Source organism: Belonocnema kinseyi, chromosome 7, assembly GCF_010883055.1.
Source record: "Belonocnema kinseyi isolate 2016_QV_RU_SX_M_011 chromosome 7, B_treatae_v1, whole genome shotgun sequence".
NCBI lineage: Eukaryota > Metazoa > Arthropoda > Insecta > Hymenoptera > Cynipidae > Belonocnema > Belonocnema kinseyi.
Window position 1 is genome coordinate 70,443,945 of NC_046663.1, and position 13,005 is coordinate 70,456,949.

General features: G+C 30.3%; 1 protein-coding gene across 2 annotated transcripts in view; it reads left to right on the forward strand.

The window, feature by feature from the left end:
* Nucleotides 1-1,164: 1,164 nt before the first annotated feature.
* The window catches only part of LOC117175937 (proton-coupled amino acid transporter 1), a 54,516-nt gene continuing 42,675 nt past the window's right edge, over nt 1,165-13,005 (forward strand). For both annotated transcript variants that reach the window (XM_033365797.1, XM_033365798.1), the window contains exon 1: nt 1,165-1,335. In XM_033365797.1, coding sequence (XP_033221688.1) covers nt 1,327-1,335 — 9 coding nt within the window. In that variant the 5' untranslated portion in view covers nt 1,165-1,326. The remainder of the gene's footprint in view (nt 1,336-13,005) is intronic.

The window sequence follows — 13,005 nt, forward strand, 5'->3', positions numbered from 1 at the left end:
CGTGTAGATTTTCATATCTTTGAATTAGCTATGTGACTTCTTGAGTTTCAAATGTCATACAAATTGAAACGCCGCGTGGAACTTTTAAGTTAGATAAGAAAAATGCAGAAATTATGAGTTGCAATCTAAGTTTTAGAAAAGTATAAAAATGTAAATATCAGTTATAGTATTTATTCCACTTATTTTTATTTCAATTTGGTCTGTTTTATCTTTAAAATTTTAGCGTAAACTGTGAAATCAATTATAGATTTCAAGCCTCTGCAAATATATATTCCTATTTAATTCGCGCTATTATCATACTTCTATCATTTTGTTGACAGCTATGTAATATTTGTATGTTAAGGGTTTAAAGATGCGATGCATTAATAACACTCAGAGAAAAAGTTGGCTTGAAACAAAAACATTGTCCTCTTGCCTGTTTTGCTTTGAACGCCATGAACATGTTTTTTACACAAATAGAATTATTTGTCTGCAAGATTAGGTGAAATTAGTCACATAAGACACATTTTTGCAGCATTTTCTTGTTGAGACAAATAAAAATCCTCTCAACCTTGAATTTAAAAGGAAATTCAATTTACGTCAAGAAAAATCGTGTTGTCACAAGAGAATATTTCTCTGAGTGAATAATAGTTTACATAAATTTTACTGTAAATACATATTTAAATTTTACTGTAAATACATATTTTAAAGGTTTTCCCAATATCATATTATTTTATTTTCAACTCTATATGTGGCCAGATAAAGATATATATCGTTTATTCGGCTATACATTTTTTCCGTGTATTTCCAAAAAAATTGAGATGCATATTATCTAGCCACTTTTAATAAAATGAGTTTCTTCTATACATAGACTTGAATAGAAAATCTGAAAATAAATTCGTAAAAATTAGGCATATTATGCAGATTAAGAAAAAAAAGCAAAACTTAAAATTTAAGACAAGATATGAGGGACTCAAATGGAAACTTTTCAGTGCTAAGGCGTTTTCAATTTCCAAAATTTGTGTTTTTCGATCCACCATACTGATCAAACCTCATTTTTTGAAGACACTCTGTTTCGTTATAGTATGTGTAGTGATTACCAATCAGGGTTAGGACAGAAGGCAGAGAGATTTGGAGGGGAGGGCACAAAAAGAGTAATGCAGTACCTCCTCAATGTCTGCCAAGAGAGCGACTTCTTGCAGATCCACTTCGACTTGTTGTGAGTTGTTCGTTAGTCGCGCGAAAGCCACCGCTGGCACATGTACGCGATCCCTCGTGTTATCGTATCCATGGATAATAGGTGACAAGTCTTTCATTTCTGGATAAAAAGCATCTTCGACGACTCGGATGAACAAGGTTCGTTGACCACTGGACACGTCGATAAATATGAATTTTTCGACTTTTTTTAACTTCCCTTTCCATTAACCCAGGCGAAAAAATTAAACATAGTGGGAAATGCTATATATAATATATAATTTTCATTTTTTTATACGAAAAATGTTTACAATAAATAAAAATTATATATTATATATACTATTTCCCACTATATTTAATTTTTTTCTTCTGAGGACTCTTAACACACAAAAATCACTTATTTAAAACTTATTTCTTAAAGATATTCAGTGAACCCCAAAAAAGATGTGTTATCTCAATGTTCGATAAAAGTTCGGCAAACAGATGACAATGTCGTTTCCAACTGTTTGCATAGCTTTAGTCTGAAATATTCAGATAAAAATTACCTTAGGGTTTCCACTGATCATTTAAAAGGTAAAGAATAATAGTAAATAAAAATAAAGCATGCGGATATAAAATAACTAGTAGAAGGTTTTTTATGTTGAGAGGGGAAAAATAGTGGAAAGAAAAAGAGAAAGAGTGCACTGCACGTGCTCCTGCGTTTATGTATTTCTGCAGCTGTAACTACAACGGCGCTGCTAATATTTCCACTCACCAAGGATATAAATTGCCAATGAAGAATCAATTTTATCGTTTAATTAACGTTGATCCTTTATTATAATAATTGTATATAAAACCAAAAATTTAAGAAATATAATATTTGAATCATTTCATCCTGCTGAAACAGTGATATTTTTATATTACGGATTTACAAAAAATATCTTTTAGATAAAACTTGACCAACAGAAAAAAAATCCCTGAGGACAGATTTTGTTGCGGGTTATTTTAGCACCACAGTCGCTTTCGAAATGACACTTATAGTTTCTCCCATGCAACCTTGTGAGGTTTCACGGATTCATTGGACTTTTTGTGAAGCTCAAGCTTAAAAATATGTTCTTAGAAACCTTGCTCAATATCATTATAATATCAAGTAGAAAATGCATTGATAAAAAATACTCATTGTCTAAAGAAATGCTACTGTATTAATAATTTCTCCTTAAGTAACAAAATTTTCAATCGAGTTAATATTATAAATTGAAAGTAATTTAAACTAAATTTTGTTACTACATGCTTATCGTATGGTCATTAATATCTGAATGTGCGCAGGTTTTTTCAATTTTAAAGAACCATAAAAAATTGAATAACTGATTTTACGACTGACTTATTAGCCTTAAATTCAGTTTCACTAATTGTTTAAACTCCCATTTTTCAAAACAAATGCCTATCGTGATAAAAAACAGACCGTTTGTAATCCTGTTATGGTGTAAAAAAGTTGTGGCAGCCCATTAGGATAATCAATAATTTTTAATCAATTTTTTGGACATCATTTTTGTTAATAAAAACTTAATTTATTAGACAATTTCTTATCTTGTTATAAGACTGATTGTGTTTGGGTTGAACAACATTGAAGAAAGTCTACTTAAAATTTCTTTAGAGTTTTTGTAATCAAATAAAAGAAAGACTATTTTTTTGTTCACATTGTCAAAATTCTAACTGAAAAAAACATTATTTTTCTTAAATTCATTTTTACTCTATTATTCGTTAGAGGAAAGTGCATTCAAAAAATTATTTTTGTTTACCTCACCCTGTCCAAACGGTATCATTCTTATTTTAAATTTCGCTTTTATTTTAAAATACAAGAGCTTTGACCCCAGAAAAAAGATCGCAGAAAATGTTCAGCAAATCTATGAACTCGATTTCAAAAAATCTGTGGTTTGTAATTAAATCCTTTCCGGCACACACTATACCAGTGTCATATTTCTTATAACGCGTGTCATATAAGAATATACTTCCTACAGAAGAAATTTCTTTATCACACAACACACACGCACACACACACACACACACAAATCAAATTTTCATTCCTTGTGTCGCTTATTTGATGAAAATTTAGATTAAGATGAGTTATAATAAAACACTCTATTTCAAAAATTTGAATTAACTAAGTAAAGTACCTGGATGTATAATTCTTATTAAAGTGCATTATAAACGATGAGAGAAACCAAATGGTGAAAAAAATGGTCTAACTGTGCACAACTGGCCTCTTTCTATTCAGCCGTGTCCACTATAATCCAGTAACATCTGAATCCTTTCATGCGTACAGTGTACATATTACACTTTAATTATTTGTATTCCAACATTATTGCAGTGTGATTTGCCTTTTGTAGTATAAATTCCTAAATTCGTTTAAAATTATTTTTCTGTCTGAAAAATGTGTTATCCGGATATTTTCTGATGAAAATATATCAAACTTCATCTTAAAAAATTTTATAAAACTACACGGAGAGACATTTCAAGAGATTAATTCACGGAACTACTCCTTGACTTTATTACACATTGGCGCGAGCAGTTAGATCTCGGAACCATTGCTTTCAAAGCATAGGTCTCGAAGCTTCAGGCATTAGGCCACGTCCCTTTGTTCTCGGGTCTCGAATTCTATGCATTCAGATCATCAGAGTCAGAGACTTTATATTACGTAAAAATTGTAGCTGTAAAATGACGCGCTTCCGTGAATTAATCTCTTTAAATTTCTCTCTGTCTATAAATTAATATATTTTAGGTCAGTGTAGTTCATAAATGCTTCTTGTGGCTATGCTCATAGAGCTTATCAAACAGATAAGATTTAAGCGGAAGAATGATTAGAATAATTTCGAACACTTTTAAGCACACATTGTGTTTTTGCGTTAGCAATATATTATATATTATATATATATACATACATATAATAAATATTATAAAATATAATAGGATCAATTTGAATTTATTTTATATTGCTTTTAACAAAGCATAAGAAAGTTCCCGAGATGTTTTCCTCGATTTCTATTGTGACTTTCCAAGTCATTAATGTCAGATTACATACAAAATCACAAGAAGATTTACAACCTATGTCTTAAATTCAGAATAAGCTTAATCTAAGTTACAATTTTTTATATGTTGCGTTTCAGTTTGCGGATTAACGTGTCAAAATAACCATTTTTCTGAATGCCATAAATACCAGACCAGAATCTTAATAATCCAACATGGTTGAAAAAACATCCATCAATTACGAAATTGTCATTTATGAAGCATTTAATCATTATAGGTACATTTCCTTTTACAAATAAGAGATTTTACATCACAAAAATCGCTACCAAATTTTGTATTCACATAATTCCCACACATATTTCTCAACTGACAATGATTGAAAATAATGTCTGATTAGTTTTAATGGCAAAATATTGATCAAAATAATATCCATTGTCTATATTGCGTAAGTTCAGAACACGTAAGAGTTAATTAGTCTCATGTAGATAATTCCAATTAACATTTCTTTACCATAACATTGCTAATTCTCGATAAAATTGTTGTTTTCTTTAGCAGAAGATAAAGTTTTCTTTATCTTTCTACCTTACATTTTGTTATATTGTATTTGTATCGTGAAATATCTGGTATAGATGACGATAATCTTTCTTTGAGCAAAAGATTTCTGTTGAAGAGGATATGCTATATAACAAATATTCCTAAGGGGCCATCCATCAATTACGTAACGGAATTTTCCGACCATTTTGACCTCCTCCCATAATCCTTTCCCGACTTTTCCCTGTAGCTTTTCGCCATTGTGTAACACTAGTATCCCCCCCCCCCCCCCACAAACACAGAGAAAAATGTTACGTCATTTATGGATAGCCCCTAATTTACGACACGTTTCCTGATTCAAGAGCAATAACTCAATTTCTCTTTCACACAAACAGCTTTATTGCTACTTTCCACTGTTTTTTCTGCAATTCTCTAAATTGTAAGAGAAAACGAATAGATTTATTAAAAATTATAGAAAGATTAAACGCGCATTTCAAGAGGTGAAAGAATTTAACCGCCAGGCTCTTTCCAGGCTTAATTTTATTAGAGGTTGTTATGGACGAATAAGATAAGTTAAACTAATAAAAGAATAATATATTTTTGGTTTTGGAGATTTTCCTCAAGGTATTATCTTCAAGATTACTATATCACTAGAGTTGCATACCAGACGAGAAATTCTCATATCTCGTTATATGCTACTGAATATCTAAAACTCTAAAAATTTTGAACTGACATATCAGATAAAACTATATTCTCAAAATCTTCAAAAGATATTTTACCTGTTAGAATTAATAAAAAATTATTATTTTCAAAACAAAAAACGTGACAGTCGTTACACACTTTTCACGCAAAAAATTCGATCTTGATATTCTTCAGAAACTAGTAATAGTTCTTTTATGAAATATTTATAAGCATAGTTATAAAGATGTTAATTATAGTACTGGATAATTATAAGAAATAATGAGGAATTATTATTATCTTATACTGAAAGAACGCAGTATTTTTTCCAAGAAAATGAGAACTTAGAATTATTGTTCATCTTTTATTAGAAAATAATGATCTCAGAGTGTACAGTCTTTTTCTATATTAAACACATTAAAAAGAACAACATGTTTCAAATGTGATCCTGGTTAGTGAATGACAGGGCTCTGCACATAAGGTTTAAATGCGATTTTTCGTCATCGTTGATTATAATGAATTCACGGTCAAGAAATGAAAGTCGACAAGGAACTTGTAAGATGAAGCTGCTATTTTAAATCTATTTTAAAGCTATCAAGAAACACATTGCCAAATTCATCCATATCTATAAAACTCAAAGCTAGTTTGAAGACGTATATTTGTCAAGTAATGTACACACAAAGCCACGATCAGCATTCAAGCCCTCGTAAACGCGTTATTTTCTCACCTGCGGCGCTTAATTACTGCGCAATCAGGGTGATCATGTATCAATAAGTCTCTACTCTATCGATATAAGTAGAGAATAATTTAACTACTTGTGTCGGTCAATTAATTTAAGAACTTAATTACGTTCATCTCAAGGTTTTATCATTTTCATTTTTAAATATTTTAGTAGAGTTTAAACGATTTTTTGAACATCTCAAAGGCCTCAAGTTATGCCACGTGATTTGAAGAACTTTATTGTGTCTAAATTATACTGTCATTACATACATGAAGACAATATAAACATAAAGTAAATAAAATACAATTACCATTTGCATTCTTTTTTATTTGGACTACATTAATCTGAAAATTAATATCATATTGGTTTCAGTGCACTGAAATCATAAATCGGTTTTAAAATAAATGCTATTGTTATACATAACAATACCATTTTTTCAAACCGATTTCGTGATTTTTAAGTTTTAGATCATATAGTTTTGAAAGAGTTAATCTTTTAGTTGTGAATTAATTTAATCTTTATAAATTAAAATTGATAAATTTTTTAAATAACTTAATTTTTTGTTGTTTAATTATCGCCACAATAATATAGTATATATTATTTCAAATGATAATAGCTCATTAAAACCACATATTTATATTATTTTCATGAAATAAGTTATATTTGATATTTGGGGGAAAATCTAACATTTCAGTTAAACACTCGAATTTTATTTAATTAGTTAATTTTATTTGATGAGATGCAACACAAAAAAAAGAATGATCGCAATATCATTAATGGAACATTGTGCTTTATCAACCTGTGCAATCTGAAATTTTCACGGTAATTCGGAAAAAATTCTGCTTTACCTCTAATTAATATCCTTATCGGAAGAGGGCGTTTTATACACCCACGCATTCGGAAATTTACACAAAAGTTCGGAAAAAATTCTGACTTTTGTCGAAATCGTTGGTTCTCGGATTTTCTTTCACTCATTACTTTCATATTAATTTAACGGGCGTAGGTAACTTGTACATTTATAGATTGCATTTTTTAATTAAATTATCACTAGCTTTACTCTGATCTTTGTGGAAATACAAATTGAAATAAATTCAGTTTTCATCACGTATCATCTACCGTTTACTTCTTAATACGAATTCCTTGCACGTACATATATTGTATTGTATGTAAATTCGAAGGGTTCATGGTTAAAGTTCTCCTACTGTTCTAGGCCAAAATGTCAGTCTCAAGTTCATAGTCTCTAAATTCTGCTATTTATACTTTTTTATAAATAAATGCATTTGAAAAACAAAGGCTTACAAATTACTACTTTGTTTTAAATTAATATGTACATTTTTTGAAGAACTCATTTGAAATTGTCAATGTGTGTTTTCTTTAGGTTAGAGATAGTTATCCTTCAAGGCATTCTATTTTAAAATCAAGAATTATGTGCAGGGCTACGAACCCTAATTTAAGCTAAGTATCAGCTCAAGAGTAAAATACAGATAAAAAGTAGGCCAAAGAGTATAAAAATTATTCCGCAACTGAATTTTTAAAATGATAAATTACTCATTTTAAATTGACGTTTGTAAAATAATATTACATAAAAAATATCAAGATGAATCAATCTAAATGTATTAATTATTTGATATTTTACTGTTAGTAAAATTAGCAAAATAGCTGTTTTCAAAGACACTTTGTTCGTTCGAACTCAAAAAAGTAAAAAATTTTGGCGTCGCTCTAAGTCTAAAGTTAGCCACCCGCTCCACACTTAGCAGCTCATAGTCCTTAGTTTACTCAAATACATGCATAGATAGAAACCTGACCTAACTATAGGTACAAATTTCTGCTCAGAAGATGAACTTTTTTGAAAAAAAATATTTTTACTTTTTAACATAACTATAAATACTTTTTCAAAAAAATACATCTTTATTATACAGGATATAAATATTTTTTATTTATGGTGATGGATTTAATCTCTGAAATGACGGGTGAAATTAATTGAATGGCGAGACATAGCGTGCACTTGATGCAAAATGTTAATAAGTCCCTAATATCGAATGATTTTACTGTTTAAGTGAATAATAATAAATAGTTGCAATTGACAGAGTGCCATAAACAAATTAAATAGTTGGCAATATCCGCCTCGCTGACCTTTAGGCACCAGATCCCCATTTAAAAAATGCGCATACAAATAAGTAGAAGTTTCGCATCAAAAAAGCAATTTATGAAAGGTTTAATATAAAAAAGATTAATCAAATTAAAGGTGACAAGTAAATCACCAATATATTTCAATATTCATTTAAGACTGATTGCGTGATAATACAGACTCTCAACAGACCAATCAAACAATTACTGACATCTTTTGTTCCTTATTTGAACAAGTTTAAACCAACGTGAGAAAGATGGCTCGAGACGCTTGCTCTTAAGGTCACCTATCATATTTTACTTATCGCACACATACAAAAACATAAATACACATGTATGTACACACACATACACACACACACACATATATATATATAAAAATTTATTTCGAAACTTAAATTTGTTTAAATTAAATAGCTTTCCTACTGGATATCTTTCAGTATGGCTTTAGTTATATTTTTATATCTTAACAATAGAATAAATCATTAAAAAGGCATACTTTTTATTGAAAAGAAATTTGAATGATTTGAGAAATCAATAAGAATGGAAATGTTATTATGCCAAAATAAGACTCAGGGTGGTCTGCAATTCACTCTGCACTCATCTCATTTATCACGTGACTATTTTCGGCATAGATACATGTGTCGCTGTTTCTTTGTGCCAATTACTTTTCTTCCGAACCTCTTTATAAATTACGTTTATTTTCTATTGACTTCTATAACTCAAAAATCTCAGAATCACACTTAATTGGTTGCACAAAATCCAAGTTAATTCACATTCTATTAAGAATAAATCTTAGTCATCAATTTAATTTACACTCACGATAGTCTAATGTAAAAACAAAACTGATCATTTATTTATAATTTTATAGTGTTTGGGAAAAATGACTATAAATAATAGTCCTTTCCAAAAATAGAACGCGTTCACTGTGTCGATTCTAAAATTACCCTATTATGCTACAACTGCATGAATAGCAAGTACTTTGAACCTAACTTGAAGAAACAATTCACGAAAGCATTATTTATTATCAAAAATTATCACACAATTTTAGTAAATTAAATTTTAAAACAAAATTATTCTATAAAAGCACCCAGGTGCGAATTCAGGTCGGCACCCAGAGCAGGTGCGTTGGCCCAAAGTCGGACTGACTTTGGCCCGCCGTAGATCGGCAGCCAACGTTGGGTCACCTATTATATTTATAAGATACTTTTGTCGGCCCAACCTAAACAGCCAACTTTGGCAGACAACATGGGACCGACTGTTGGCCCAACTTTGGCCCGAACATGGACCAACCATCAGGGCAACTATAGGAAATCTTTCGTTTCCGAGTAAATCCGACTACTGGCCCAACTCTGGGCCAAAGTCGGCCCGGAGATCGGCCTAAAGGGATTTTAAAATTCTGAAGAAGTTAGGCCGTCTATTGGCCCAATAATGGCCAAACATGGACAAACCATCGGGGCAACTATGAGACATCTTTTGTTAACGAGTAACGCCGACTGCCGGCCCAGAGATCGGCATAAGAGGGATTTAAAAATTCTTTTTAATGAAAAGAGAAAAAAATTTATAGATGAATTTCGAAATATTTCAAGTAATTTTAAAGAAGTTTAAAATATTTGAGAAGAATTAAAAAAGTAAAGAATTTTTAAGAGATGTTAGAGACTTTAAAATACTTTTTATGAGCCCAAAAGATGTTTTAGTGATTTTAAGGGATTTTATGCCATTTCAATGGATTTAATATGGTTTAAAAAGTGATTAAAGGAATTTAAAATCTTAGAAAGCATTATAATGATTTTAAAAAGAAATCAAAAGAGTTTAAGGATTTTCATGTAATTTAAAAATATTTTAAAGTATTTAAAGAGACTTTCAGGAATTTCAAGGGATTTAACCGGAGTTATTTGATTTTGAACATTTTTAAATTTTTGAACGAATTTTAAAAGATTTCAAAACATTTAAAAGAGTTGAAGATATTTTTAATGAATTTAAGAGATTTTAAGTAACTTTGATGATTTTTTGAGGAATTTCGGTAAAATTCAAATTACTTTTAAGATTTTAAAGTAATTTTAAAATATAAATAATGATCGTGAATTCTTTAAAGTCTGTTAAATATCTTGAAATTATCGAAAATTTGTAGAAATCCTTTAAATACATCTTAAAATATTTTTTAATTTAGCTTAAATCTTGTTTAATCACATAAAATATTCAATAATAATTTGCAATATTTTAAAAATCTGAAATCTTATTACATATATTAGTATAAGCGTAGCAATATTTTTTATAGAATGGTTCACAGAAATTTGCAGACGGCCATGCACAGCTGTCGGTTATATTCCAGATTTTTTTATAATATTTCCAGCTAGGTTAGCTGAGAGGCTTTAGGCGTTAGGAATTAGGATTGCGAAACTTTATAGGGTTCGAACCCCAAGGCGAATAAAATTTTTCATAGCGTGCAATTATAAACAGTGTAGTGATTGTATTATATTTATTAAACTACCCATCGTATTCTCTATTATAAGATTAGTTCTATAAAATTTAATGGATATTTTTTCCGTGTAATACCCATAGTTGGCCCGATTTTGGTAATGGATATTGTACCAATAGTCGGCTAACATGGTCGGGCCAAAGTTATAATTTCGCCGCTGGGCCGACTTCTAATAGTGATGGTTGGGCCAACCATGGTAGCCAATAGTCGGCAGAGTTGGGCCATAGTTATCATTTCGGTATGTTGGCCAATGCCTGGTTGGCAAAGTTAGCCCAACTCCGAGAAAGTTGGCCCGAATATGGCCCAATGGAAAATTCGCACATGGGAAATGTTTTTAACTTATCCCAGTCACATGGCGTTTAAGGAAGCGCAACAAACTTTCTACGTGAAGAAATGCTACAGCTTTGTTATTTATCTGAAGAAAATAATGCATGTAAAGTCACGTATTCTGATTGTAATATAATTTGTGTACATATATTCATAAGTCAAGGCCAGATTGGGATGCAAATTCGGCCCAGAAACGAATATTTTTAGCTGTCCTACCCCCTTTCCCGTGAAAAAATATACACGTGGGCCTGGTAAGGCACTGGCCAGTTTTCCCTAGTTTTGGCGTGGCCCTAGTCGGGTCAACTAGCAAGGGCCATAAATGGCGTGTAACGCTTTTGCAGATTTTTGCCCTACTTAGGGCAAACTTGTCAGGGCCTAGGCCAGTTTTTCTGAGCTATGCCCTACTTTTCTAAATTTTAATAGTAATAAACAAAAACTAGTTTCAGAAAACAAAATTTATTTTATTTAGTATAATGCTCCTGAAAATACATATTATATTATAATTTTTCAGTCTTTGATGCTGCAAAAAACCCGTTTTCAAGACCAGTACAATTTTACAAATTGCTTTACATTGCAACATTTTAAATTATGCAAAACTTGATAACTTTACTAAACTTTTAAATTTATTACAAAAAGAAAATTCGCTTTTTATCAAATTTAAACTGTATTAGAAGTTATTCATAAGTTTAAAATTGACATGTACGGTATTCACTTAGAAATAAATTTTTAATAATTGCATATGGAATTGACTATCAAGCCTTCAAAAATACTTCATTATTTAATTTGGGCTCATTTGACATTACATCTTGAGTCAAGATCTTCTCTATTTACCTATATTTATTTTCAATTTATTTCGTCTTCTCATAATAGGTGTATACTCGGAATCTCCCGTATAAAGGCACCTTTGTCGACGATTTTTTAAATTCAACAATCGTATTTTTTGTTCAGCGTCTTGAATAGTATCTACAAAAAACGTTGGATAGGGACAGTTTATGTTCAAGTTAATGATCTGAAATCTAAAAAATTCCCTGAAAACATCTTTTTTACAACTTATTTTAATGTTATAGAATTACCAATAATATATTTCACATTCTTCTTGGCGAGTACAATTTTTTTAAATATAAATAAATAAATTTCTATTGTTATGAACACAATGAAAAGAAAGTAAGTTCTTGTCTTGCACGATGTTTCTTAACACGTATTCGACCTAGGCCTAAAGTGTTTTTTCTTTTCATATTAATTATGTTTCATTCGTCAGCATACACAATATTTATCAAAAACTATGTACTGAAAATATTACTTTTATCCTTGATATATATAACTTCATCAAACATTCAAACTAGGTTAGGTTGACCAGAAGTCCCTTGACGAGCGCGATATGGCAGATGTGTGGGGTAATAGAGTATCTCTCGTGAATTCCCGACTTGGGGAAAGCCTCCGCAAAACTCCACAACATTTTTTTTTATATATTATTCGTATGTGGTAATCATTTTATTATTTTTAATTCGGAACAGCAAGAGTGTGTTTATAGTTAATAACAGATATTTATATTTTAATGCCCCATTTGTGCCCCATAATAATTTAATTACTTTTTGAAAATAGAGAAGCTGGTCTGGGCCTTGCCAGTGACACTTTTTAAATGGGGCAAAATAGGGAAATTTCTACACGGGTTTCTATTCAAAAGAAAATGCAGAAAAAAATGTCTTTTCATTTAAATATGCTCCTCGGGGCTTTAAATTTCACTTCTATAGTTTACAAAATAAAAATATGACACGCTTTAAAATTGAATTATTTTAGATAATTGAAATCATCCAAAATGAATTATTTACAAATTATTTTAAGTTCTTTTGAAAATTCAACCATATCTCAATTGTGGGTCCGGATGCAATAAGGGCACATAAAATTTTTTCGTGCGAAAACGAAGTCCCCTGGAGGCTTTAGAAAAAATTTTCGAATTTTAATTTTC